The sequence below is a fragment of the Sapajus apella genome, unplaced genomic scaffold (genome assembly GCF_009761245.1).
Source record: "Sapajus apella isolate SASKATOON/1434 unplaced genomic scaffold, GSC_monkey_1.0 scaffold19, whole genome shotgun sequence".
Taxonomy (NCBI): domain Eukaryota; kingdom Metazoa; phylum Chordata; class Mammalia; order Primates; family Cebidae; genus Sapajus; species Sapajus apella.
The window spans coordinates 5,988,222-6,013,942 of record NW_022436959.1 but is presented as its reverse complement, the minus strand read 5'-3'; the positions used below and the strand labels follow the sequence as shown (position 1 = coordinate 6,013,942).

The 25,721-nt window shown below is 38.1% G+C and overlaps 1 protein-coding gene across 6 annotated transcripts in view; it reads left to right on the top strand.

Moving 5' to 3' along the window:
• The window catches only part of ITPRID1 (ITPR interacting domain containing 1), a 112,431-nt gene that overhangs the window by 29,947 nt on the left and 56,763 nt on the right, over positions 1 to 25,721 (top strand). For all 6 annotated transcript variants that reach the window (XM_032286856.1, XM_032286855.1, XM_032286854.1 and 3 more), the window contains 5 exons: positions 9,064 to 9,115; positions 11,413 to 11,499; positions 13,801 to 14,003; positions 17,103 to 17,677; positions 22,028 to 22,085. In XM_032286856.1, coding sequence (XP_032142747.1) covers positions 9,064 to 9,115; positions 11,413 to 11,499; positions 13,801 to 14,003; positions 17,103 to 17,677; positions 22,028 to 22,085 — 975 coding nt within the window. The remainder of the gene's footprint in view (positions 1 to 9,063; positions 9,116 to 11,412; positions 11,500 to 13,800; positions 14,004 to 17,102; positions 17,678 to 22,027; positions 22,086 to 25,721) is intronic.

The following is a 25,721-nucleotide window of genomic DNA, read 5'->3' as shown; positions in this document are numbered from 1 at the left end:
GATTCAAATGCTTAATAGATATCCAAGAAGATACTATTGAGTAGGTAGTTGGAAATACAAATCTGGAGTTCAGAGGAATGGTCCAGGAATATATATACACATATATATGTGTTTGTGTCAGAAGAGAATCCTTTAAAGTGTTAGAAAGAAGTGGTATTAGCTTGGTTCTTTTTGAAAGAACAACTCTGGCTGCTGTTCACAGAGTTGACTATGGGAGGATGAGGCTGGAAAGAGTTGAAGCAGGGGGTGTGTATACATACACACACACACACACACACACACACACACACACACACACACACATTTGGGACTAATTGACCGGTAGATGGTATTTATAGACAGAAGAGCACACAAGCAAGTGCAGACAAAGAAGAGGCCAGAAAGATGTGAAGGAGCAAAGGAGAAGAGGTAGGCAATGAGGTAAAAAGGGAACCAAGAGAAAGGAATCTGAAAGGCAAGTGAAATCAGTGTGTCACAGTGGGAGAGATCAACATATCAGCTGTTGTTAATTGATTATTTATGAGCAGGAATGACACCCGGTCATCAGTTTTGGCAATGGAGGCCATTGGCAACCTTGAGAAGAGCTATTTCAGAGGAAAGGTGGCGAGAAGATAGTATGGCTTTCAAGCGGTAATGGTATTAGAAGAATTGGAGACAACAGAAAACTGCTTTGAAAGTTGAGAGGTAAAGGGAGCAGTTAATTGAAATGATGACTGCAAGAAAAGTGAAGGCAAAGAGGGTATTCTCTTCAGGAGCTGAAAGCTGCTGCAGCCAGGTGTGTAGGTTGATGGGAATGATTGGCGGCTGAGATGTACTGAGGCATATGGTGCCTTCCCCTGGCCTTCCTGAAGCTGTGGACAGAGCCTGGACCTCCTGCTCTGGGACTTCTCTTGGGGTATTGAAATCTCTTCCAATAAAAAAAATATTGCTTACCCAAGATCATTTGCTAATAGAAATGATTTGGGTTTCTCCCTTTAGCTTTGACGGATGCCTTCCTGTGCTCCTTCTTTTTATATGAATTTCAATAACTGCAAAAGTTTGGACAGCTCCCTTTGCTGCTTACATTCTGAGTCTCACTGAAGCACTTCCCAAAGGATGGAATCTCATCTTCTGTTCTGTCTTCTGGCAAATGTTAGGACATCTTAGCTGAATGGCCTGACAGTCTCATCTCCAGGACGTTGTCTGCTCAGGGTAGACAGGTGCCATTCACTTGGTGTCATTCACCTGGATGACTTACAGGGAAGAGCCTCATGGGCATCCTTCAACTTCTTTCTCTTTTCCAAGAACTGCTACCTCTGTGGGCAGATTAACTCTTCTTAGTGGTCACCAACTACACTAGCAAGCATGTTTGATTCTCAATTTGGGCTGAATAAGGATCCACAGACCTTCCTATAACTACAAACACAAGGTAGAACATTCAGAGTCTTTTTGAGGTCAATAGTGGCGTTGAAGAGCCTATGGACATAGACGTTAAAGTCCCTCTTCCTAGGCTGCAAATTCATTCTCAAGATTCTTAATCTCAGATTCCATATTAAAGCTATGCATTTTAAAAGGCCTGGAGAGAGTATCTGGTTCATAGCAAACTCTTTCCCACCACCAGAAAACGAATTAAACATCAGTGCTATCTGGCTGGGATATGCATTGTCCTTTTAATGCCAGGATTATAATGCAAGTGAGAGTGCATTGTCATTATAATGGAAGGATAAAACTTATACAAAGAGCGCACATTTTAACATGTAGGTTTATATAATTAGCACTTGTTTTAACAACACATCCAAGCATAACTGTGAGTGAAAAGACAAGAAGTAACTCCTACAGCAAAAAGACAATTTCTGTCAAAGATACGCTTGGTGCCAGTTACTACTTGATAGGTGGTTAATTCATTTGTCTTTTTTATATTTAGTTATTTCTTCTTCTATCCCCAGGAGGTCCTGGAAGAATAAACTTACTTCTTTTCAAAAGGAATTTGTTTCAAAATAAGAACTTATAAAATAAAATATATAAATTGTGTGGCCTCTATTATAAGAAAAAGTCAAAGTAAATCCAAGTAAACATAACAGGTGTTCCCCTACTGCTTGTCAGGTGCCAACACTCATAACAATGATCTGTTTTAGGTGAAGGGAACAAAGACGTAAAATATATGACTTTTGCTTTCCGGAATGTCACTTTAACTGTCCAGGATCATTATAATTCAAATACAACCTACACCAGCTTTTCTATAAGACCCTCTAGTCTTATTCCTTCTCATTACATTCTTAGTTCTTTATCTTTCTTCATCCACTTCCTCCCGTCTTAAAGTCTTTCCTTTTCTATTCTCTTCCTCTCCTTATTTTGAGACCTGACCCAGGGCCCATATTCTCTGTAAGACCCTTCCTGACTTCTGCACTGATACTGAATCTTTCTTCTGAACGCCACTAACATGCATTTTAGGTTCCACCCATGTGGCTCTTGGCCAGTGCCACCTCAGATTGTTAGGGATATCATCAATTTCACTGACAAAATTATAAGCCCCATTGAGACAGGAATCATTTGTAAATTATCTGATCTCTCCAACGTTAGTCAACAAAAGGATCTCAGTAAAACATAATGATGGGAAATCTTCTCAAAAGAGGTGAGACTGGACCTAGTAAATGAAAGAGGGATATGGTTTTGGAAAAAACAAAGAGGCAAAGCAAGAAAAATTAATTTGTTGAAAGCAATAGGGGTTTGGACAAAGGCACAGAAATGAGAAGAAAGAGGAATATGTGCAGAAAAGCATATGCAAGGTGATCAGATGAGAAAAATGGTTTCATGCTAGGGAGCAATGGCAGAAGTTTTTCTGTTAGATTGGATGAGGTCAGGTTATAAATCTCTTAAAATCCTGAAAGATGGAATCACACTTGATGTCTTAGAATTGAGATGACACAGGAGTATCGTCTCAGGTTCTAGTTCAAATGGATAGGTAGTTGTACCTGTGGTCTGGGCTGAGCAGCATTTTGACACCCTATCTTTATTCACCTGAAAAAGTCATGAATAATTTGTGATAATGATTAGTGGTAACTGTCACAGGTGCGGTGTTGAGTGAGTTGAAGCAAGCATGTTACACATTTGCCAACTCTATTATAGTGAGTTCTGAACTCTGTAGTGAGAAGTATGACAGATGCAGTGTTTATCCTGGCAGTGGGGAGAGAGAACATGTTGGGAAGTTATGATGAACTCAGGCTTGAGGTGACGAGAGTTTACAATAAGGGTCGACAGTGGAATGGGGAGGAAGGGTCAACGACATCTGGAAATAAACAGGTAAGTGGGTGAAAAAGAACAAAGCATCCCAATGAGCTTTAAGGTTTTGAGCATGAGTATTGGCAGAGTGTGAAGTCTTTCTTTTAAATAAGATAGGTTAATAATTTGCCGACCGAGACCAACGCTGCTGCCTGCCTCTGCTGTGTGTCGTAGTCATGCAGGAGTTAAATCTACAGAAAGCTGTAGAATGCTATTATTTCAGAGCCCTGCAAAAATGTAATTTGATTAGTCTATTGGACGATATTCCAAAGAACCAAATGTCTTCCATGAATCAGTCAGAAATGCTTAGGAAAACCAAAATAAAAAATGCTTTCTAAGCCAATAAAGGTGCTAATTAGTGCCTTCTGCATATCTAACTGCATCTTCTCCAGTAATACATTTTGCAGGGTTAAGTGCGGTGTCTGCTGCTTCAGATGGCAGAAGTCCACCTAACAGTGGGGAGGGTGGCTGGAGACTCGAGTTTCTAAAAGGGAGTTAAAACTGACATTTTAACCCATGGAAGGAGTTGTATTGAATAGACTGGGAAAATTTTCTTTTCTCACTTTAACTTTTCCCCAAAGCAACCCTTAGGAAACTTGAGGATAGCAGGACTTTTTTTTTTTCTTTCTCCCTCCCCAAACACTCTTAGAGAGTAAAACCTGGTTTTAAAAAACCTAACAAGGGTATCCTGGGGAAGAAAAATAGGGAAAATATCAAAACCAAGTCACTAGAGAAGTCAGTATAGAATTGAGGAAGACCTAGTGAGCGGTCTTTTGTGGGGGATGCAGGTACACATGTGAACTACCTGTGGCAGCCTCAAGCCTAGTGCCTGCAGAAAGCTGCGGATATCTGGGCAACAGGAGTCGTTTGTCTGTCCTGTGATGGCATTCCCTAGGCATGAGCTTTCTGCTCTGATCAGAGGTAGCAGACTCAAATGCTTCCAGGAACCAGACAGGTAACTGCTAATAATAGAAGCAAGTGGAATAGCGACTGCAGAAAATTGGAGAGTACCTTGTTGCCTTCAACAGATTGCTGCCCTGAAGACACCTGGGCTGGGGCTGGGGCTCTTCCAAGTTTTAAGGAAAGTCTAGCAATCCCAATCCCTGTGAGAACTGGCACATGATGAGCCACCAGCTTGCACCTCTCCATTCAAGTTCATTATTGAAAACAGGCAAAGGGAAGCAGGAGGACCTGGTCCTGACAAACCCATCCTCAGGCCCCAGGAAATTTACTTTACAATTTTAACAAAATGGGGAAACACAAAACTAAACAACCCCCAACAGGCAATGAATAATGGTTTCATATTGCCCTGTACAAGGCTCTCAACTGCCTGGGTCTAAATGTTGGAAAAGCCTATCACTGCTTCTGCAATGATCAGGAAATAAACATACAGTAACACTGTGAAAATACCCCTCGGTCTCCCAGGACCTTGGGAGCCCAGAAAGTAAAATGGAAATCAAAAAATAAAACTAATAAATCTTTAATGATTTTATAACAATTTTTAAAATGAGGTTCATCTTGTGAGGTTAAAAAATCATATTCAGTTTTCCTTGCCTTGGTTTTCTCCAAAATCTAAGCTTAGCAGCAGAAAAGGCTGTATGTCTGAATGTACTGTCATTAGACAGATATTTGTATCATTTGAAACAAGATCAAGAAGAAACAGTAAAGGCTGGGTGTGGTGGGTCACTCCTGTAATCCCAGCACTTTGGGAAGCCAAGGCGGGCAGATTGCTTGAGATCAGGAGTTCAAGACCAGCCTAGTCAACATGGTAAAACCCACCTCTACTAAAAATACAAAAAAATTAGACAGGTATGGTGGTGCAAGCCTCTAATCCTAGCTACTAGGGAGATTGAGGCAGAAGAATCACTTAAACCCAGGAGGTGGAGTTTGCAGTGAGCTGAGATTACACCATTGCAGTCCAGCCTGGGTGACAAAGTGAGACTCTGTCTGTAAAGGAGTCTGGTAGCTGTTTTGTACATCTACAAGAGTGAGATTCCAGTGAGGGGAGTCAAACATCCCACCTGACACCCTCTAATTATTGGTGACTGTTGGGCCTCACAGGATACTAATTGTACTGTGGAAGGCAAGAAAGCCCTTTCCTTAGCTGGTTCTAAAACTGTGTAAGGCTTTCATATGTGTTATCAGACCAGAAAACACCCCACTGTGACCCAAACGGGTCCACTTTGCATGTTCCCTAGCAAACATGTTACTGTTAGGGACTTTTTCTCTTGGAGCATGCGCTTGGTTCCCTGGCAACCAGATTGCTCCTGATCAGGCAACAGGACAGAGGGCGTGGTCCATGGAGTGTGTCCACTAGATCTGTGTGGGCACTAGAATCCCTTCAAGAAGTCTCGGGTGAAGGGCTCTAAATTCTGGATGACTAGGTTTTCTGGATGACTCAATTTCTTCAGGGGTAGGGTTTTTGAAAACTCAGCAAGGCTGAGCTGGCTCTTCTCATCAATATCTGAAAACGGATCATTTCCTCTGACATTTTGTGCAATGCATTGTGGCTACAAGGCCAGGTCCCTGGCCTGTTGTACACATTTATTCACACATTCTAGGAAACCCAGAGCAATAGCAGGCAAACAGGAAAGACCAAAGCAGTGGCAAGAATGTCAGCGCTGGCAGAATATGCAGCCAAATGTCTTAGAACTATGGAATGTTTTAGGTGAAAATAGGTGTTCAAAAGCTCTCCAGAATTATCTAGATGAGCTAAACCAGGCACAAATGGAGGCTTACTTTGAGAGTTACATGCAATTAGTAGATAGAAGTGTTGCTGGTAGAAAGGGGGCAGGAATAAATTTTTTAAAAATTGCTTGCAACCATAAATATTTATTTTATCTTCCATTTAGGCAGCTTATTTAATTCATTGTGGCATCAAGTCATTACAATATGATTGCCTAAAAATTACACTGTGCTTGCATCTATGACATGATTAATAAGGTGGCAAATAGGCTTTCTCTCATCTGACAGCTTCAATCAATTGGCAGTGGTTTTCTGAGTTTCAGAAGCTCTGAGATGGAGTTGAGTGCAGTGAGCGAGAATGCTGCAATGGATTAGCCATGCCTGCCTTGCTGAAAATTGGGTATCAAATCAAACTCTGGCTCCTGGAGGTGCCTCACTGGGTGAGGGAAGAGCTAAGTGGGAGAGCACTACATTCAGAGCATCTCTTTTTAAGTCAATTTAAATTATTAGAATTTTGAAAAAGATTTTATATGATTGTGGAATTCCTATGATAAAACCTGGTATTTTAGAACTACGAAGGTAATAGGGAAAAAAGACCAGGGTTCTAAGTTCATTTCTGACTTGATGCATAAGTTTGCATCAAACATTCTATTGTAATTTACATAAATGTTTGTCACAAAATGTCACATAGAAAATTTTTGGAACATCACACTTATTTCCTAATAATGGTCATTCACTCTGATATTCCATCCTTGACAGTGGCTCCCTAGAACGTTTTATGATGAGCATTTATATATTCTCTTTATGTTTTTAGCTTCTCAAGTTTATATATGTACCCCAGCTTACCCTGTTTTATTTTTTTCAAAAATCCACTCATGAAATTTATTCTGAACAAAGAGTAGTAAATTACTCAATCTTATGTGATAATTCCAATCAGTTTGTCATGGTTTTCCTGAAGATTTGATAAGAAAGTAACAAAATTGGCAATGATGTCTGCCATGGGAGTAGCATTGGGAATGATAGCACAGAAGCCTTACATATTCCCACACACTATCTTTAAAATCCATTCTGTTTCTCATCTTGCCTGACTCTTATGAAGAGAGTTACAATTGTTTTGTAGAGCAGAGACATTACTGTATCTATTTTCTCACTACCTCTTTAAATTGTAGTCCTGTATTCTGAGCTTACTTAGGAATCCACTATTGCCAAGTGTGGTGGCTCATGCCTGTAATCCCAGCACTTTTGGGAGATGCTGAGATTACAGGCATGAGATGGGTGGATCGGTTGAGGCCAGGAGTTCCAGACCAGCCAGGCTAACATAGTGAAACCCCATCTCTAAGATACAAAAATTTAGCTGGATGTGGTGGCCCATGCCTGTGATACCAGCTACTTAGAAGGCTGAGGAACGAGAATCACTTGAACCCGGGAGGCAGATGTTGCAGTGAGCTGAAATTGTGCCACTACACTCCAGGCTGGGTGACAGAGCATGACTGTCTTAAAAAAAAAAATTTACTATTTACTTGCAAGTCAGTAACACATCTCCAGCCTTTATCATTCTAGACCAGTCTTCTTTTTCCATTTAACAGTGTCACCGAGCCTTTTGAAAATCTTCTGAAAACAGGGTATTCTTATCTCCACCCCGAAAATCTGGCATTCAGAAACAAATTCACAGGTACCTGTGGTCTGTTTCTAGACCCTCTACTCAGACAAGAACCCTAGCCCTTTATTCTCTTCAGTATTCTTTCCTATGTTTAAATCATTCAGGGATGCTTTTCCAAAATGTCTCCTAACCTCTCTTATCTTTCTTATGGTAAAAACCTTTATGTTCTCATAGAAGTACAGCGTGGCAACTCTTCCCAGTTTCATATATGTCACACATTTGTGCCCAGGAGAGCAACGAGTAAGCCGAAATGAGAACACTGGTGAACTTCTGAGGAATTTTTCCATATGCTAAACACTTCCTTCTGCAGGTGTCAGGCACATGTTATATCATGATGCTGGGTCTGAATCTTGCAGTGACCTCTCTGGTAACCAATATTTATTTCCTCTGTTTCCTCTTCAGCACCACTATCAGGCAAATGAACATTCAGCATCATCTTTCTCACATTTACTTGTTTGTTCAGAAACCTTTCATGGTTATTCACATCCTAATACATACATATAGACTCCTCTTTCTTGCTTTCAAATAAGCTGCAAGACGCTCTGTTGGCAGTATGGTGTTATACAGAAACAACAACAGCAAGCTGCTATAAGTTGCAGCATCCTACTGGCCATGAGAAATTTATTTAATCTCTCTCAGCCTCAGTTTTGCTCTGTGTTAAGGGGAGATCAATAATATCTATTTCAGGGATTTGTTGTGAGAATTACAAGAGATTGTGTGTGTAATACACTTATCATATTGCCTGGCACCAAGTTAGTGCTAAATAAATAGTAAATGTTATTGTTGAAATCAATAACAAAGGTAAGAATAAATTCCTTGATGCACTACTTTTGACTGACCATGGGCTCGTTACTAAACTTCTGTGAATCTCAGTTTCTCATCTGAAAAATAAGGATAGGTTCTAATTATAAGGCTGTTGGAAGGATTACATGATACAATGAAGGGAATATGCTTAATACATGCTGGGCCCTTCATGTATTATTTTTTGCCTGTCCCCACACTTGCTTCACAACTTTGTGTAAGATGAAAGAGCATCCCCAAATGCCCTCTGAGTGAATCAGACCACCCCTAGTACTCTGCTTTGCACTTGCTGTAGACATCTTTTTTCTCTTTAAAGGCAATACCTCTTTTAGGGGCGATACCTCTTTTCCAGCCATCATATTCTCCCCATTCTTGAAACTCCAAGACAAGTACCACTTCCTCTACGAAACCTTTGCTGAATACTACATTTAGCACTGACTTCCCTCTCTATTGAGCCAGTACATTTCTCCATGTGCTTGTCATACAATTTAGCCAGTAATTTCATTCTGTCTGTTCACCACAGAGATACCTTATATTTCATGCCCACATAACCTGAGATATGGAAATTCAATTCTACCTTGGATTCATCTGGGGATGAGCAAATCTTCCATAAGATACAAGGACATAAAGTTCCCTTCTACTTTTTTTTGTTGTTGCAGTTTCTTTGCGTGAACAAGGGATGGTTCAAATGACTGTGAAAGACTACATGAGGTAGGTAGCAGAATCAGTGTTACTTCATAACAATATTGTACAGCCACACCTTTGCTGAATAAAAGAGAAGTAGGGAAGTTTTCTTAATAGTGCCACGGATCTTGGAATCTCAGGAAACATCACTAGTTTAGTCACAGTGCCTAGAACGTTTACAGCAGCTTTGAGAGAAATAGAGGTTCCGTAAATATCATAAAATTGTGAGTAAATTAAATCAACAAATGTTGACGTGGAGGGAAATTTAATTAGAACATATGCATAAATGACATTCTACTATACTGCAACTGTTCATGAAGACCTGTTTATAAAAGTTACATTCAGTGTTTTCATTTGGCTAATGTAATTGAGTATCCTTCTACTTACTGGACAACAAGATATACAATTTCCAATGTTAGGTGGAAAGCAGTGAGAGGCTCTTCATTGGAGGAAATACTAGGTCTCAAGTGTGGTGCCCAGAACACCAGCATTAGCATCATGGGAGAACTTCATAGAAATGCACATTCCCAATCCCCATCCCAGACCTAATGAACCAGAACATTTGGAGGTAGAGTCCAGAAATCTGTATTTGTGCATGTCCTCCAGATGACTTTTTCAGGCATACTCTATTTTTAAAACCGTTGGAATAGACTATGAGCTCTTTCAGGTTAGGAACACTGCTTTCTGTGCTTTTGTCACCCTCGCATTTTCAGGAGAATTCCAACTAGTTGTAAACCAAATATGCAGTACTGCATGCCCCTGCTGCTACCAATGCACACCTAGAATGCTGTTTGCCATAGATTTTTCTCCTACAGGATTGGTTATTTTTGCTACTTATAGAATCATAGAGCTAAAAGAGACCATAGAAATATCTCAGGCAACTCTGATTTTGTTGAGGAGGAAAATGAGAGCCACGTTCCGTGACCTATTCATGCTTCCATGGCTTATTACAACAGTGACTCCATGTGGGTTCTCCTGGGACCCAAGGGCAAGCTGCTTCTGGGTTGCCCTGCTGCACGTCACAAAATAAGGTGTGACCCTCAAACGAAGAAGGAAAAATAAATTACGGCAGGCCTAATGAAAACTGAGTTGGGCCAAGAAGTAAAAGAATCTCTTTTGCCTTTCCTTGAGGCTCAAGGAGCTCAATTGTCTGTTAACACCAGTTTTTGTTATCCAGGGAAACACACTTTCCCAACCTTACAGAACAGAAATAATTAAAGGTCAGCGCCCAACTATTCTTACCAAATGTAGCTACAAGAAAGTCAGCAACCCAAGTAGGATAACTTGTTCTACTTGGAACATTGATATCTGTATTGTATTTTTAATAAATTCTAAATTTGGCTGGGCGCGGTGGCTCACGCCTGTAATCCCAGCACTTTGGGAGGCCGAGGCGGGTGGATCACGAGGTCAAGAGATCGAGACCATCCTGGTCAACATGGTGAAACCCCGCCTCTACTAAAAATACAAAAAATTAGCTGGGCATGGTGGCACGTGCCTATAATCCCAGCTACTCAGGAGGTTGAGGCAGGAGAATTGCCTGAACCCAGGAGGCGGAAGTTGCGGTGAGCCGAGATCGCGCCATTGCACTCCAGCCTGGGTAACAAGAGCGAAACTCCGTCTCAAAAATAAATAAATAAATAAATAAATAAATTCTAAATTTATGCCAACTGGCTATTATATTAGATGGGGCTAGATGTGATCCATGGTATAGCTGAGCTATAGATATAAAGCTGAACTATATTATGACAGAATTCCATTCTCTTTGGAAGCACTTTCAAATAATCTGCAATGCAGGCCTATTGGTTAGTGATGTTCATTTTTTTCCAGTAAAGGAGTTTGTTAGAGTTGCATATGATTGGCTACAGGAGCCCTGGAGTTAGCACTTAGAGAATATTAGCCATGAGATATGAATCCTTCACTAGTATGAGAATTAAGGTAGAGTTGCTTCAGTGACTGCCGGAGGTACTTCTTTCAGCATATAATTTTAACTTCTTCCCACAAGTTGGCGCCTAGCAAAGCTGTGCTCCTGAAAGGTTCCCCAATGATAAGCCATCTGTCAAAAGAGAGACACTCTGCCACCTTCATAATGAGCACTATCGGGCACCTAACACTTAAATTCTCACACCTTCTGTAATACAACGCTCTGGAAAACAGGAGCAGCTCCTCCACTGCAAGCTCTCTTCTGCGAAGGTGTGTCCATTATGGGATTATTAGAAACTAAGAGGAAATGCAAATGTTTGCTCTGGAAGGAAAAGATTTACAATGACCTCCCGGGAGACTATCTAAATCAACACATCTCACTGTTGGTATTTTCCCAACTGTAGATCTTTGCATCAGTTTTCAGAAACTCCCACCCTATCCAGAGGGACCAGCTTCAACTCTTGCTATTCCACTGCAAGTGTACCACAAAGGTATGTAATTTCCAAGTGCTTTTCATCCAGAGAAATCATTCTGTGCAACAATGGGTTTCATGAAATTATAAATAGGTGCATGTCGAATGAATGGATGAGAGAATGAATAAAAGATTTTCAAACCCCAACTTGCAAGAACAATATAAAACAGTTAGTAAAATTGGAAACTGACTAAATGTGTGTCAATGGGGAAATGGCCAAATAAATGATTGGCTAGTTCATTGTACAGAATTCCATATAGTGATAAGAACAATAGGTAGAGATACACATACTGGCTTAGAAGGATCTATATGCCACATTTTTTAAGGCAAAAAAAAGCAAGGTGCAGGAAGGTACATAGAGTATGTTACTATAAATAAACAAGTGAAAACTATAAAATATGTATGTAACTGCATAGGAAAATGTCTGAACAAGGATACATATAGATTTATGAAAGAGGGTCAGGATTGGTAGGGATAACAGCTAAGGGGAGTGAGAGCATTATGTGTACGATTATAATATTTTTAACCAAGTGAGTATATCATGTGTATTTCTTCCACCATTAAATATCACTTAAAAAGTTAGTAATATTTTCACAATGATATGAAAATATGTTTAATGACCAATCAATACTTATATTCTTGGTCAAGTATTGGAAAGCAGGAACTATGTTCATTTTTGTGCCATGGGTACCTGGCATAGAACCTAGAACATGACAGATATTCAATACATATATGTCTAAATGGGTAAGATAAACATTTGTACAATGAAGTGAATACGATCACAGATTAGATCTTTCACGGACACTTTAGATTTCTTACCAGAATTTTTTTCTTCCATCAACCTCTTTTATATTCAGGTGGCTGTGTCAGTGTAATCAAGTGATTGGCATTCCTGATTCCCCTGCTAATTCCATGATTAAGTTATCCAAATCTAGCCATCTCCACTTCACATTATAAGTTTCAGTAATTAATTGCACTGCATGGTGACCACGGTTAATAATAACTTATTGTGTTTTTCAAAAACGCTAAAAGAATATATTTCTGATGTTCTCACCACAAGTGAGGTAGTGGGTATTTTTATTGACTTGATTGAGTATTTCCACAATGTATACATAGATCAAAACATCACACTGTACTCTGTAAATACATACAACTATTATTTGTCAATTAAAAATAAATAAATCAGGTTTTTAAAAAAGGACACAAAATAATTAAAGAAAAAAATAAACTGTGAACATGATACTGGTGGTATCTGGTAAGTGGACATCCCCAGTGAGATAGGTACCTGTTGTTGAATGTGTAAATGGCTAAGTAAATGAATTATAATTAATCCAATTTAATTATGAAGTCATTATAGTAAAATTAAACTATCTCAAATAGGCTCATTAGTATTGCATGTAAAGACAAAGCAAACAAAAACTTCAACAAAAGAGCTAAGCAAACCTTGTAAAATCTTGTCAAAAGATCTGATTCCCATAGAGTTCATAAAAGACTCCCACAGTCTCCTGGGTTAGCTTAGTATCCCAGGTAAAGTGCAGAGACGAATTGGCATACATAATATAACTATTTATATTTATAAACATAACAAATATAGAATTGTGATATGTATATGATTATAATAAAATTATAAATGATTTAGATATTTATATACACAAATCAAATTAAAAATATATATAATTTTAATAAAAATGATCAATTTAATTTCCAGCTAATTGATGTTTATCATTTAAAGTGCCAAAGTGGACCAGAACAAGTTGGAAACAACATTTTTTTTTTCTTAGCCAAGTACAAAAATAGTATAGAACACATTTTAATTCTACCTAGGGACTTAACAATCATTATTTGTAAATGTCAGTCCTTGTAGTTTGCATTTAATGATATCCTGATCTGTGTTGCTGAGTATGTCGCAGACTGGTGCTCTTTTAAAATATCCTTCTTCAAGGCTACTGTTTAGATGTTTTTTTCTGTTTCATTTCTTGCCTTCAGTGACCACTTCTTTGTGGTTGTCTGTGCACTGCCTCTGGCTGATGTCTGTCCCACAGTCTCCTGCCCTATCTAATTTACCATGTGCCTGTTGTGGAATGGGAAGCCAGTTAAGTAAACTCATTCCATTGGATGCAAAATACAGGCAAGTGGTCCCTGAGTGGGGGTGCCAGTCAGTCCTTTAAGTAAGAGCATAGGAATGCTAGTGAATGCACCATTTGTTTATTTAGGATCCTCTTTTCCCTCAATATCTGGGAGATTGGGTGGGTGAGGTAACCAGAACAAAATGCATTGGGTTAACTGTTTCTGTATAAAGATATTCATATTTTTACTACAGCATTCCTGAATGGCTGGAATTTTGGGAGAAAGATCCAGTGGAGATTCTCTTGGATCTGGGGTTTGGTGCTGATGAGCCAGACATCTGCACACAAATCCCAGCCAGATTCCTTTGTTGTGGCTCAGCAGCCAGAGGGATCAACATCCGTGTTTTTCTTGAAGCTCAAAAGCAGCGAATGGACATTGAGAACCCCACATTGTATGGTAAGCAAGGTCCCTGTGGCACTGGCATCTCAGCATTGTCAATGAGTGGGCAGGGGGGCCACAGTGTCAGCAAGGAGATCGTATGAAGTAGCATGCAAACCCTCTGTTTCAGTGACTTAACACACAAAAGATGGATTTCTTGGGCATCCTATATGTCATTGGGAGTTGGTATGTTTGGGAGAAAGGAGTATCTATTTGCTCCATGTTGTCCTCACTCAGGAATCTAGCCTCTAATCTGGAACCTCACTAGTTGCAATGACAGGGAAAGGGAGAAATGGAGAATGATACTCAGCTCTTAAATCCTCTGCTTGTAACTTACACACAGCATGCCTTGTTCTCACTTCATTGGCCAAAATAAGTCACATAGCCACACCTAGGTCCAAGTGAGTGAGAATGTACAACCCTACCAATCGCCCAGAAGGAGGAAAGCTTGCAGTAGTGGTGAGCAGCACTAATACGTACCATAGCCACGTACCCAGGAGGCAGAGTAACCAGAATCTGACAAGGATTATCATGAATCATTAGGTGAAACCCTAGTTTCCTCAACTATGAGATTTAGAATACTATTGTTTACATCTTGAGCTATAAGTGTTAGTTACTAATCTGCCATGTCTCCTGATGTAACTATGTCTAAACCTTAGAAGAAATCAGGTATGTTGCTATATTTCTTCAGCTGATGTAATCGTTTTCTCTAGGACATTACTAAGGATGTTCTTGTGGGTATCTGTACTGTGCTCAAATAATATGGGGGAAGATGCTTTGCAGTTCAATGGGTTTATTTACTACAGGATTGATTTAATATGCTAAGGTGCACTTTCAGTCTCCTAGAAGGGATGCAGTGCAGCATTTTAAAACCATTTAAATACAAAAGGCCTCTTGGAGAAGCATTGAGAAAGATCTTCTCTATACTACAGAGTTTGAGGAATTCTGAGGGGGAAAATGACAAAATTCTGATTCTGAAATAAGTTAATTTAAATAAACAAATTCACTAAAAGGAAAGTCATGTGAGACAAAGTGTTTTTCTCAAGCAATTGTCTGGAACAGGGACTTCGCTTGGAGTTCTCATTTTAGCTCCTATTTCTCCCGTTTTCATGTGGGTAAAATGGGTCTCAAAACTTCAGCAATGACGTTATTTTAAAAAGAGTATGTAAAGCTGAAGGTTTTGCAATGTAGTATTTCTTTACTTTTTAGACACAGTTGATGATGTTCTTTGTTATCTCCTCTTGCAGGCAGCACAAAAGTGCAAACTCTTTGATCAATTCATTTCAGGAGAATAATAACACTTACCATATTTGAGTAGTGTTTGAGCTTCTATGAGGTAAACATTTCACGAATAAATTGACATATGGATTATAGAGAAACTAGGAGTTGGCCCCTTATTCTGTGATCCCTGGTGCACTCATATTTCTACAACGTCACACTTGATTCAAGGAAGCGGAGAAGGTCAAATATAAAACAAACAATAATAAAGCTAGTTGGCTGTTCAACAGATAGAATGGAAAATTGTATCTCATTCAAAGTCAATACAAAATGTTTAAACTTGGGAGATGAGAATCAATTAGTTTATTGTTTAATCTACCCAGAGGCAAAAATAAAAGAAAACTCTTATCCTACACTTCGGACTATTGTGTTCTCTGAATTGACTTAACCAATTAAATTGATAGGTTTTGTCTTACTCTAAATATAAAAACCTGCTATGGATGGATATAAGGCAACCATAAAAGATGAATTATGATTCAATTGTACCCTCTGGATCACAAAAGAGATTTAGTTTCAACTACAGCTTAATGAAGGGGTAAATGTAATGAGAATTATTCTGAAACATCTAGAACCCCCACAGTTCCTATAGGTCTTGGAAAAATATCACAATCCTCTGAGAAATCGATCACATTTTTTTGGAGTAGAAAGATGATTAGTTAATATCTCTTCTTTTAGGTAAATGAAAGAGGTAGGCACTGGCTCAAGAGAGTCAGGGACATTGCTGTGATGGTGCAAACACAACAGAGAACAGCATCCTAGCCCATCTACGTGGTCCTTGACCTTCGCTGAGTTTTGCAGCCCCACATGCTATCACTGTGATTAAGAGAAGGCTGGGAAATACAAACAAAACATTACATGTATATTACAATGGTTTTATTATCTTGAGACACCAAAAATATTTTCCACCAATTTTTTTTCAAACTGGCAGTATGTTCTCACATTCGCCCTTGCTGCATTAGATCTCTCCCACATGCTAATTAAGTCAATACTGTACTTGCAAATGGCCCAAATGATTGAGGCTGGATCATCCAGAAAGCCTTAACAATTTGAAGAGCTGGTTTGTTTTGAAGAACAAATGGGTTTTTACGTTAATGGCTGTCTTCTCTGGAAAGACTGAAGAGAATATATTCCTTTCCTGAGTCTTGCTCATTTATAACCACCATTTTAACCACTGATACTTATATGGCATTATGTCTTCACAATTTTGCTTTAGTGCTCATGACAGATGTGAAAATACATGAGAGATGAAAAGACTGGCCATTTACTATGTGCCCGGCATGTGTCTAGCAGTGTATATATATTAATTTTATTCTGAGCCCAAACATCCAGTGAATGTTAGACCTGGAATTTGGATCCAGGCCTTCTGACTCTATATGCCATGATCCTTCCACACTCTCAGGTGAGATTATGGATAGGGATAATAAAAGTGATGGCCGGGATCTACATGACATAGAGCTATGGTGAAATATTCAGGTAGCCTCATACTGGTAGCACTAGGTTCACTCTTTAATACGTGTTAGATACAGATTCACCCATGCCTACAGTTTTTAATACTTAACACAAAAGAACTATAGGCATATATGAATCTGTATAGTTATGTGTGTTCAACTAAATATAAAAGCTGTTCACTTTCCCCATAACACAGTAAAATCTCATTATATAGGGAGATCATCTTCATAATAGCAATGGCATGTACTGAGAAAAACTCGAGTTTCAAGAGCCTAAAGTCCTTCCCATCTTGAAAATTTTATGTTAACTGACCCTTCAGTTTTTACTACATTAATACAGTTTCAGCAAAAAGACTCAGCCTAAAACTTTTGTGTTTCTTATGTTGTGCAGGCCGTTTCCGACAGCTGGAAATCCTGGACCATGTCACCAATGCCTTCTCCTCTTTGCTGAATGATGTCAGCATCCTGCAAAACACAGCTGAAGAGAAAACTAGAGGAGAAAGTGTGCAAAGAACCTCAGTGAGTGTGGCCAAAGAGCATCGCAGAAGAATGGGTAAACTCTTGAGGAGAGCTTCAAAGCAGCACATCAGGAGGGACTGCAGCTCACAGGCATCAGAGTCCTTCAAGATGAAAGATGAATTTTTTATACCCTTCACAAAACCATGGGAGTGTGGAGCAGAGCTAGCAGCAACTTCAATCAACCACAAGAAAAATCATTTGTCTCAGTCAGTAGAACATCAGTCTCTCCAAGCCTGTGATGATTTGTTACCTCGTCATCCTCCCCGTGGTCTTCTGGGCAAGCAGTGGGCTTGCTCATCTACATTGGCCAAGCAGCCTCCTTCTTCCTGTGAGTCTGAGGGGTCAGTCAAGGGAAGAACTCAGAAGGAGAACTTATTTCAAACTAACAGACTCAAGAGCTTGTCTCGTCTTGCGGGTAAAGGACCAGAGTCGTTTGAAATGGAAGAGGTCAGTGTTGCACCAATGTGCCCAGCTTCCTAAGGGAAATAACCTACATCATGACACCCTTGTTTTCCAGCCCTGATTTCACCACTTCATCTTTTAATTCCTCGGCATTACATCTTAGTGTTCTGAGTCAGTTCAGTGATTTAAAGTCACCCTAGTTGCTTTTGCTGGAAATAAACTAGTAGGAAACCAGCCTTTGCTTTCTCTAATGTCTGTCCTTCTTCTTGCTCACAGTTGCGTCCATGGGTCATTTCTGACTCTGGTGTTGGTCAATTGTTTTATGTACCTCGGTATGCTTTTTATCTACTCTAACTTTTCGTGTTTTATCTTCTTTGAGAATCAGTTCAACTACTTCCCCCTCAGTGAAACCTGCCTTGACCACTTCTCTGTTCTCATGGCTTTAGCAGTGTGAGCTCTTTATGTTAGAGATTGAGTGTGTGTCAATGCTATCTTCCTCAAAAGACTCTCAGTTCCTTTAGGACCAAAGATGTGTGTTGGAAATATTTCCCCCACAATGCCTAACACAGCGCCTTAGACAAAGCAGTAGGGACTTGGGTTTGATTTTGATTTTAGGGTGTTAGTAGGCTGTTTATTTGTTTGCTTTGGGACGTACTGATTTTCACGTAGCTTGACCTTCATTTCATGCACATTTTTTGCTCCTTTATCTCCACCTTCATTCATTTATACTAGTTTTTACCTTCATTTAGATGACATTCTCACTTGTACTTCTCAGAGTTTTTTTTTTTTATACATATAAATGTCCACTTATTTGTCTATTCATAATGGCAACTAGGATTGAGAGTTAACTTGTTGTTACTCTGTTATTTGTAATATAATTACAAATAAGTAATTACAAAGGAAGAACAAGGCTTTTCTCTTCTTTCATCTAAATTATCCAAAAGTAGGGCAGGATATTTACATGCAAATTCCAAAGTGGAGTTGCTTCTCCATTGAGCTCTCTATGTGCACAGAACTGGTAACAGAATCTGCCTTGGAAAGGAAGCTACTGAGAAGTGGCAAGGATGGGCACTAAAACCATAAGATGGTAGGCACAGAGCCAGCCCTAGAGATACCCTGTACATTACTATACAGACATGTTTTCCAGTATTCCAGGAGCAAGTAAAGGCATTCTTAGCCAGCCCGGCGGCTGAAAGGATAATGAAATTTGTAGAAAGTAAGGCTTAATAATTTTAAAATAATATGATTGAGTCAGGTGAATATGATTATTGGCATATCTGTATCCCACAAAGATATCAAAATTACTTCAAAATATGTAGATTAATGTTCCTAATATCTATTTATGTGTATGTATGTTCCTGTACATAGATGCCTTGTATAAAAATTAAAGGACCTTAAAATGTTAAACTGAATTTTAATAGTAGCATTAAAATAAATAACAATTATAAAAGGAGTTAAAAAACATAACTTTGGTCAAATGCCCTGACTTGAGGATAAATTGAGAAGGGACTAAAAAAAAATTTTTTTTTAAACTTAACCTTGCAAAGATTAATTACCAAACCAATAGTTAAATTACTATAAAGAATGTCAAGTCAATCCGCTATTAGCTAGGACCCAAACAAAAAGTTTCACCAAACTCTAACCCACTGTTAAGCTTCATCAGACTCTATTGTCCTTCAAGATTCTTCTGCTTCAAACTAGACTGATTTAGAGGAAAACAATATTCATAGTATACTGTCTAAATGTCAGAGTACAGGGATAGACAAATACCAAATTTATCAAATTTTATGTAAATAAATAAGAAAGGAATGTTAGTTCTTGATTGGTATACTTTCAAGAATTTTTAAATTACAATTATTCAAGAAAAACTACATATTAGTATGTTTCTGGGGAGAGAGTAGAAACACACTCAGACACCAAAATAAAACAAATTCACGTTTCTTTGGCATATAGTAGGTACTTAGTAAATATTTGTTAAATATTTGACAAATAAAATAAATATTTGTCAAAGAATTTGACAGTATTAATTTAATCTAAGGATGGCTTTCATAGAAACACAGAATATTCTGTCAAACTTCATAGTCGGCTTTGTTTGTGGTGTATTTTCTAGGATTTGTGTATATGAGAGACTGTATGTGTATGTAAGGCAGAGATTAGTCCTAAAAATGATAGAAAAGAAACATGCTACTTGAATTTTATTTTAATAAAAACTGCATATAAAACATTACATTCTCACTGGGGAAAAATATTTGTTTCACTCAATAACAGTGGATGAGTAAATGAAGCTTGGGTAGATTGCATCTTAAACAGAAGCCAATGCCAGATTTAATATTTATTTTTCAATGTTAAATTTTAAAATCCAATTATAAGAAATGAAAAATATGTGTGAAATTGGAAGATTTTCATGGCATTTAAAACAAGAGCCAATGTACTTAAATATCTAGCTATCAGAATTTCAAGCATGATTGGCCAAATTTTGTCTCCAGATCAACCAATGATGCTTTCCCTAAAGTCCTACTAAAAGCTGAATTTGGCAATATTTGTCTCATTTCTCAAAAGTGTAATTTCAACAAAATTGTGCATAGATTTCTAATGTAAAAATCAACATAGTTTATGTTTAATTTTACTTAGTAAAATTGAGTCAGCCCCGCTCTTTTTAAATTCCCAAATACCTTAAGTGAATTTGATACTTGTAAAATTGATGCAATTGTAAATTCAAGGTAGGATACTTCTTCATATCCATAATAAATAATTTTCAGCTTTCCCTCCTGTTTGCATATAAGTATCCTGTTCTGTAGAGTCACATGTGAGAATATTAACCATATTATTAAGCAATGTCAGTCAATACCTTAAGTGGGGAATATTTCAAAAGTTATAACTATTTCTTTATTTTATTTTGTATTAATTTATAAGTTTGGCTCAGGCAGAATAGCCCAGGAATACACTTGGCTTTCATTTTAAATTAATGGAGCTTTTTTCTTTTTTTTCAAAAGACAAACACATGCTTCACATTGCCATAAGTGGATTTTTCTCCATGATAATGGTCATTGTAAAAACATTTTATTACACTTGAAAATGCACATGATGTGCACTGATTTGCATTACCAACATCAGTGAAAATAATACTAAGAAGTAGGTCTAATAGGTTACTAGTGTAACATAACTTATTTGAAAAAAAAACAGATGAAGGATTAAAAAGAGAGATGAAATATTTATTCTTATTGCAGTTGAGCTATATCCTCATGATCCCTGGTCTATTCCTAGAGATCATTTATGGCCATATGTACCACGAAATTTAAAATGTTTATGTCCTTTAATTCAGCTTTCAGTATTCAAATATCAAGTCCAAGTAAATAATATGACACGTATAAATAGAATTATGAGCAAGGATATGCACCTCAGCATTATTTCTAATTGCAAAATTTAGAAAACCTTCCAACAGTGGGAGAATTGTTAAGTAAACTAATGTACTTCCTGGGAACAGCCTATTGTCTGTCATTAAAGATGATGTTTTCAAAGAAATCTTATGATGTGGGATAAAAGTACCCCCTTCAGATTTTTAAGTGAAAAAGTTTTGACTACATGATAATATCCAGAATAAATGTATAAAAAAGAAAACTTGCAAAGAAATACTTCAAAATGTTTTTGGAGTAACAGTAACTGTTTCCTTGTCTTCTTATTTTTTGTAGAGATGGGGTCTCACTATGTTGGGGTCTCACTAGGTTTTAAACATCTGGCTTCAAGTGATCCTCCCACCTTGGCCTTCCAAAGTGTTGAGATTACAGGCATGAACCATGAAGCTTAGCCCTGTTTTTTTTTTAACCTTCTTTTTCTAAGTATCACGTTTCTATAATAGGCTATATTGCTGTTTTAAAAGCAATATGCATTATTTTGTTTAATGATAGCTTTATAATACAGTAGTATTTATTACTTTATTTTAAAATTTCAAAAATTAATTTTGCTGAAGCAATTAGGAAACTAAAATTTGTAAGCGCTATATAGCAACTAAATTTTCTGAATTTCTGTAAATTTATCAAGCCTCAATTAACTCGCTTTCTCCAAGTATACTTAAATTTCTTTGGAAGCAAAAAAAAAAAATCTGGAATAGAAACATTATTATTTAAATGTATTTCAACTGCACATCTTCCGGAAGGAGCATTGATCCTTCCATCCAGATGTTATCTTCCCCTTTCCTGAACTTCTTTAATTCTTTGAATCTTTATCATGGATACCTTGTCCCCACAACATCCTCCCAGCAGACTGTAAGTTATTTGAGTTCAGGAACTCACATATTCCTCCTATCAATTGCCAGTAGACACTCATTATATGTTGATTAAAATAAGTGAATTTATTACAAGAAATTTCTAACGAGATTGATGCATTTTGATATCTTAGGTCCAGAGCTTTGAAGAAGAGACTGGTAATCCCCTTGACATGACTTCAGGAATTGTAGGTAAGAATTCATCAAGGTGTGTGATCTCATCAGTGGTCTTTCAGAATGTAAATAACTGGTACTTAACTTTCTTAATATGTACAGAGCTTAAATTATCTTTATAAGATACTCTATATTCATGCATCTTCTGAGATATTAAAAATTTACTGGCAGGCCACACGCTGTAATCTCAGCACTTTGGGAGGCTGAGACGCGTGGATCACCTGAGGTCAGGCATTCAAGACCAGCCTGGCCAACCCAGTAAAACCCCATCTCCACTAAAAATACAAAAAAATTAGCCGGCACGGTGGGGTAATCCCAGCTGTAATCCCAGCTATTTGGGAGGCTGAGACAAAAGAATCGCTTGAGCCCAGGAGGCGGAGGTCACAGCGAGCTGAAATCATGCCACTGCACTCCAGCCTGGGCAACAAGAGCAAAACTCCATCTCAAAAAACAAAACAAAACAAAAAAACTACTGGCAATGCAAATATAAATGTACATTTTAAAAGACCACAGAAATGTTCAATATCCCTGGAGCTAATCGTACGTGTGGCTTGTCTGACACAAATTCTATATGATCTGACTTCCATAGTGGAATGAATTTCATGAGACTGAGCCTTACTGCAGGGAGGGGTGTACTTTTTTACTCCTTCTACCAACTGCTTCGTAGTGTACAAACGTTTTCATTTAACTGGGTCTCAGTTTTTCCAACTGAAATAAAGAAATAAGTGCAGATAATTTTAAGTTCTCTGCTGGCCCTTACATTCTAAATTTTGTATAATCTTAATGTTAAACTCTCAGTGGACAGAGAGGTTCCCTCGATATAGCTTTGCAAGTCTTCTCTTGGAATGATGCTTTATCATCCTGAACAACAGAGAAGGAAACCCTTTTCTATTCCTGGTTTTTATTCCCCCATTCAGTTGTCATCATGATTCAGTATTTCCATGGTCTTATAAGGAGTTAGAATTCGGCAGAATTAGTCCACCAAAATACAGCAGATGAAGCTTGCGCATTTCCTGGAAGAAAATATGCAAATTTTTAATTTAATTTAGTGCTGTGTCAAACACATCTTTTTCATTACAAAGTCTATGTATAGGCCTCATTTTGCTAAATGCTGTTTAGAAATTATGCATTAGTAATTATAGGGTCCTGCTGATTACATAAATTGTTATCCTGCACTTCGAAGTAATTACCACATAACCTGCATTGAGGCTTATAAGATGAAAATAAGCATCTGTTTTCCATCTAATTGAATTATTCTCAATGAAGCTGGAGGTCCCCTTGCCAATAGGAACTACCTTTCTTGACATTCTTTTAAGAGGTCAATTAATACCATGTAAGTTGCCCCAGTCATTCCAAAAAATTATTTGGGAAGTTAGACAAAAATTACTAATCTACATTTAATCTCAAATTGAGAGAGCAAAGTAAGGTAGGTAAAGGTGAGCCTAATGGATAAAATCTGAATTATAGTATAGCAAATGTGATTTTGTCACTTTCAAAAATAGTGTTGTTAACCTAAACAAACATAAGACTGAGAATAAATAAGTAAAACTAGTTCAATTAATGGGAAAAGTAAATTACCATACATATATGATAATTGTATGTGTGTATGTGTAATCACTTTGAAATATGTATACATGCATTTTTTTTCCTCAAAGTACAAAACAATTACTTTATTTTAAAGATGAAAGCACATAGACTATTTTTTTTTACTGTACTTTAGGTTCTGGGGTACACGTGCAGATCAGTCAGGATTGTTGCATAGGTACACACATGGCAATGTGGTCTGCTGCCTCCATACCCCCCATCACCTACATCTGGCATTTCTCCCCATGTTATCTCTCCTCAACCTGCCCACTCCTCCGCTGTCCCTGCCCTTGCCCCCTCCTACAGATCCCAGTGTGTGATGCTCCCCTCCCTATGTGCATGTGTTCTCATTGTTCAACACCCACCTATGAGTGAGAACCAAAATATTATGGCAGTAGTGATGTTGTGCTAGTTCTGGTGCCACTCACTCAGCTGCTTCCTGGCTCTTGAGATATCTCCTCTTGGAACATTCCCTCTGGGAACCCAGCCCCTGTGTTGTACGAAGCCCAAGTGACATGAGGATGCCACATGTAGACTCTCTGGTGGACAGTGCTGCATGAGCTCCATGTGAATAAGCCATCTTTGATGTCCAGCCCAGTCAAACTTTCAGATGACTCTAGCCCAGGTGCCATCTGATGCAACTGCATGAGAGAATCCAAGCAAAAATCACACTGAACTAACCAGCCCACAGAATCAGGAGAGACAGTAAATTGTTGTTTTACACACACAGATGAAGGTCCATGATGAACTCTTCAAATACCTTTAAAATGTTGTTAAAAACCAATATTAAGACTGTATTGCCTCTTCTCATGTGCAATACTCCACATGCTAGCAGAAAAAATATGTTTAAGCATTTCCTAATTGAATTTGAACAAATAGACTTCATATAGAAAATTGGGAGCCAAGGCCACAAATGTACTACCCTCCCTGAGCCCCCCAAAAATAAAATATCACTTAAATGACAAGGGAATATAAGGAAAAAGGAAATATATAATAGTGCTATTTAAAAGGAAGAAGAGGGGAAGAGGTCTATCATTCATATTCTATAAGACTTGAGGACTTTGTGTGTTATATATTGTGGGCAAAGTTGCAGACAATTCTAGGTAAAAAGCCCACCTAGGGATTAAAAAGATGAATCTACTGCAGAACTATACTAACATGATAAGGTAATAATTTCCAAGAGAATCTCACTTAGCTATCAAATTGGACAAGATATGCCTCCCTGTCACCTTACAAAATCATCAAACCAAGCAAAATTATAAGATGTAGCAGTTCAAAAATCAGAAGTTATTCTGAATAAATGTTCACTAAAAAAAGAATGATTGCAAAGAAGCATGGTAAATCCTTAGGAATGAATATTCTCAGTGAGTTGTATGAGGACATTGTATCTATATAAGAAAATCATCTTCAATGAGTAGATTCCTTTCAGATAAAATATACAATGCTTGATTCTATTTCTGATGTTAAGTAAATCCTAATGTGCCAATCATCTCACAGAGAATAATCATAAACTCTGGACAAAATATTTTTAAAACTCTTACATAAAAGGTACTGCAGAGTGACCAAAAGGGGGCATGTAGAAGGAAGGAATGGCACTGGGTGAGTGTCCTGTTTTTTAAAAGTTTTTTAGCTTGAGGATAAGTTCCAGTTGACACCATCCTAAAACTCTAATAGAAAGTAGCAGTCTTGGCTGGGTGCGGTGGCTCACACCTGTAATCCCAACACTTTGGGAGGCCAAGGTGGGTGGATCACTTGAGGTCAGGATTTCGAGACCAGCCTGGCCAACATGGTGAAACCCTGTCTCTACTAAAAATACAAAAATTAGCCACATATGGTGGTGGGTACCTGTAATCCCACATACCTGGGAGGATGAGGTAGGAGAATTACTTGAACCTGGGAGACAGAGGTTGTGGTGAGCCAGGATCATGCCACTGCACTCCAGCCTGGGTGACAGAGTGATACTCCATCTCCAAAAAAGAAAATAAAAATGAAAAAAAGAAAGTAGCAGTCTTACTAGTTGAAAAAATTAGAAAAGAAAATTTGAGGCAATGATAACAGCTGAAAAGAGAA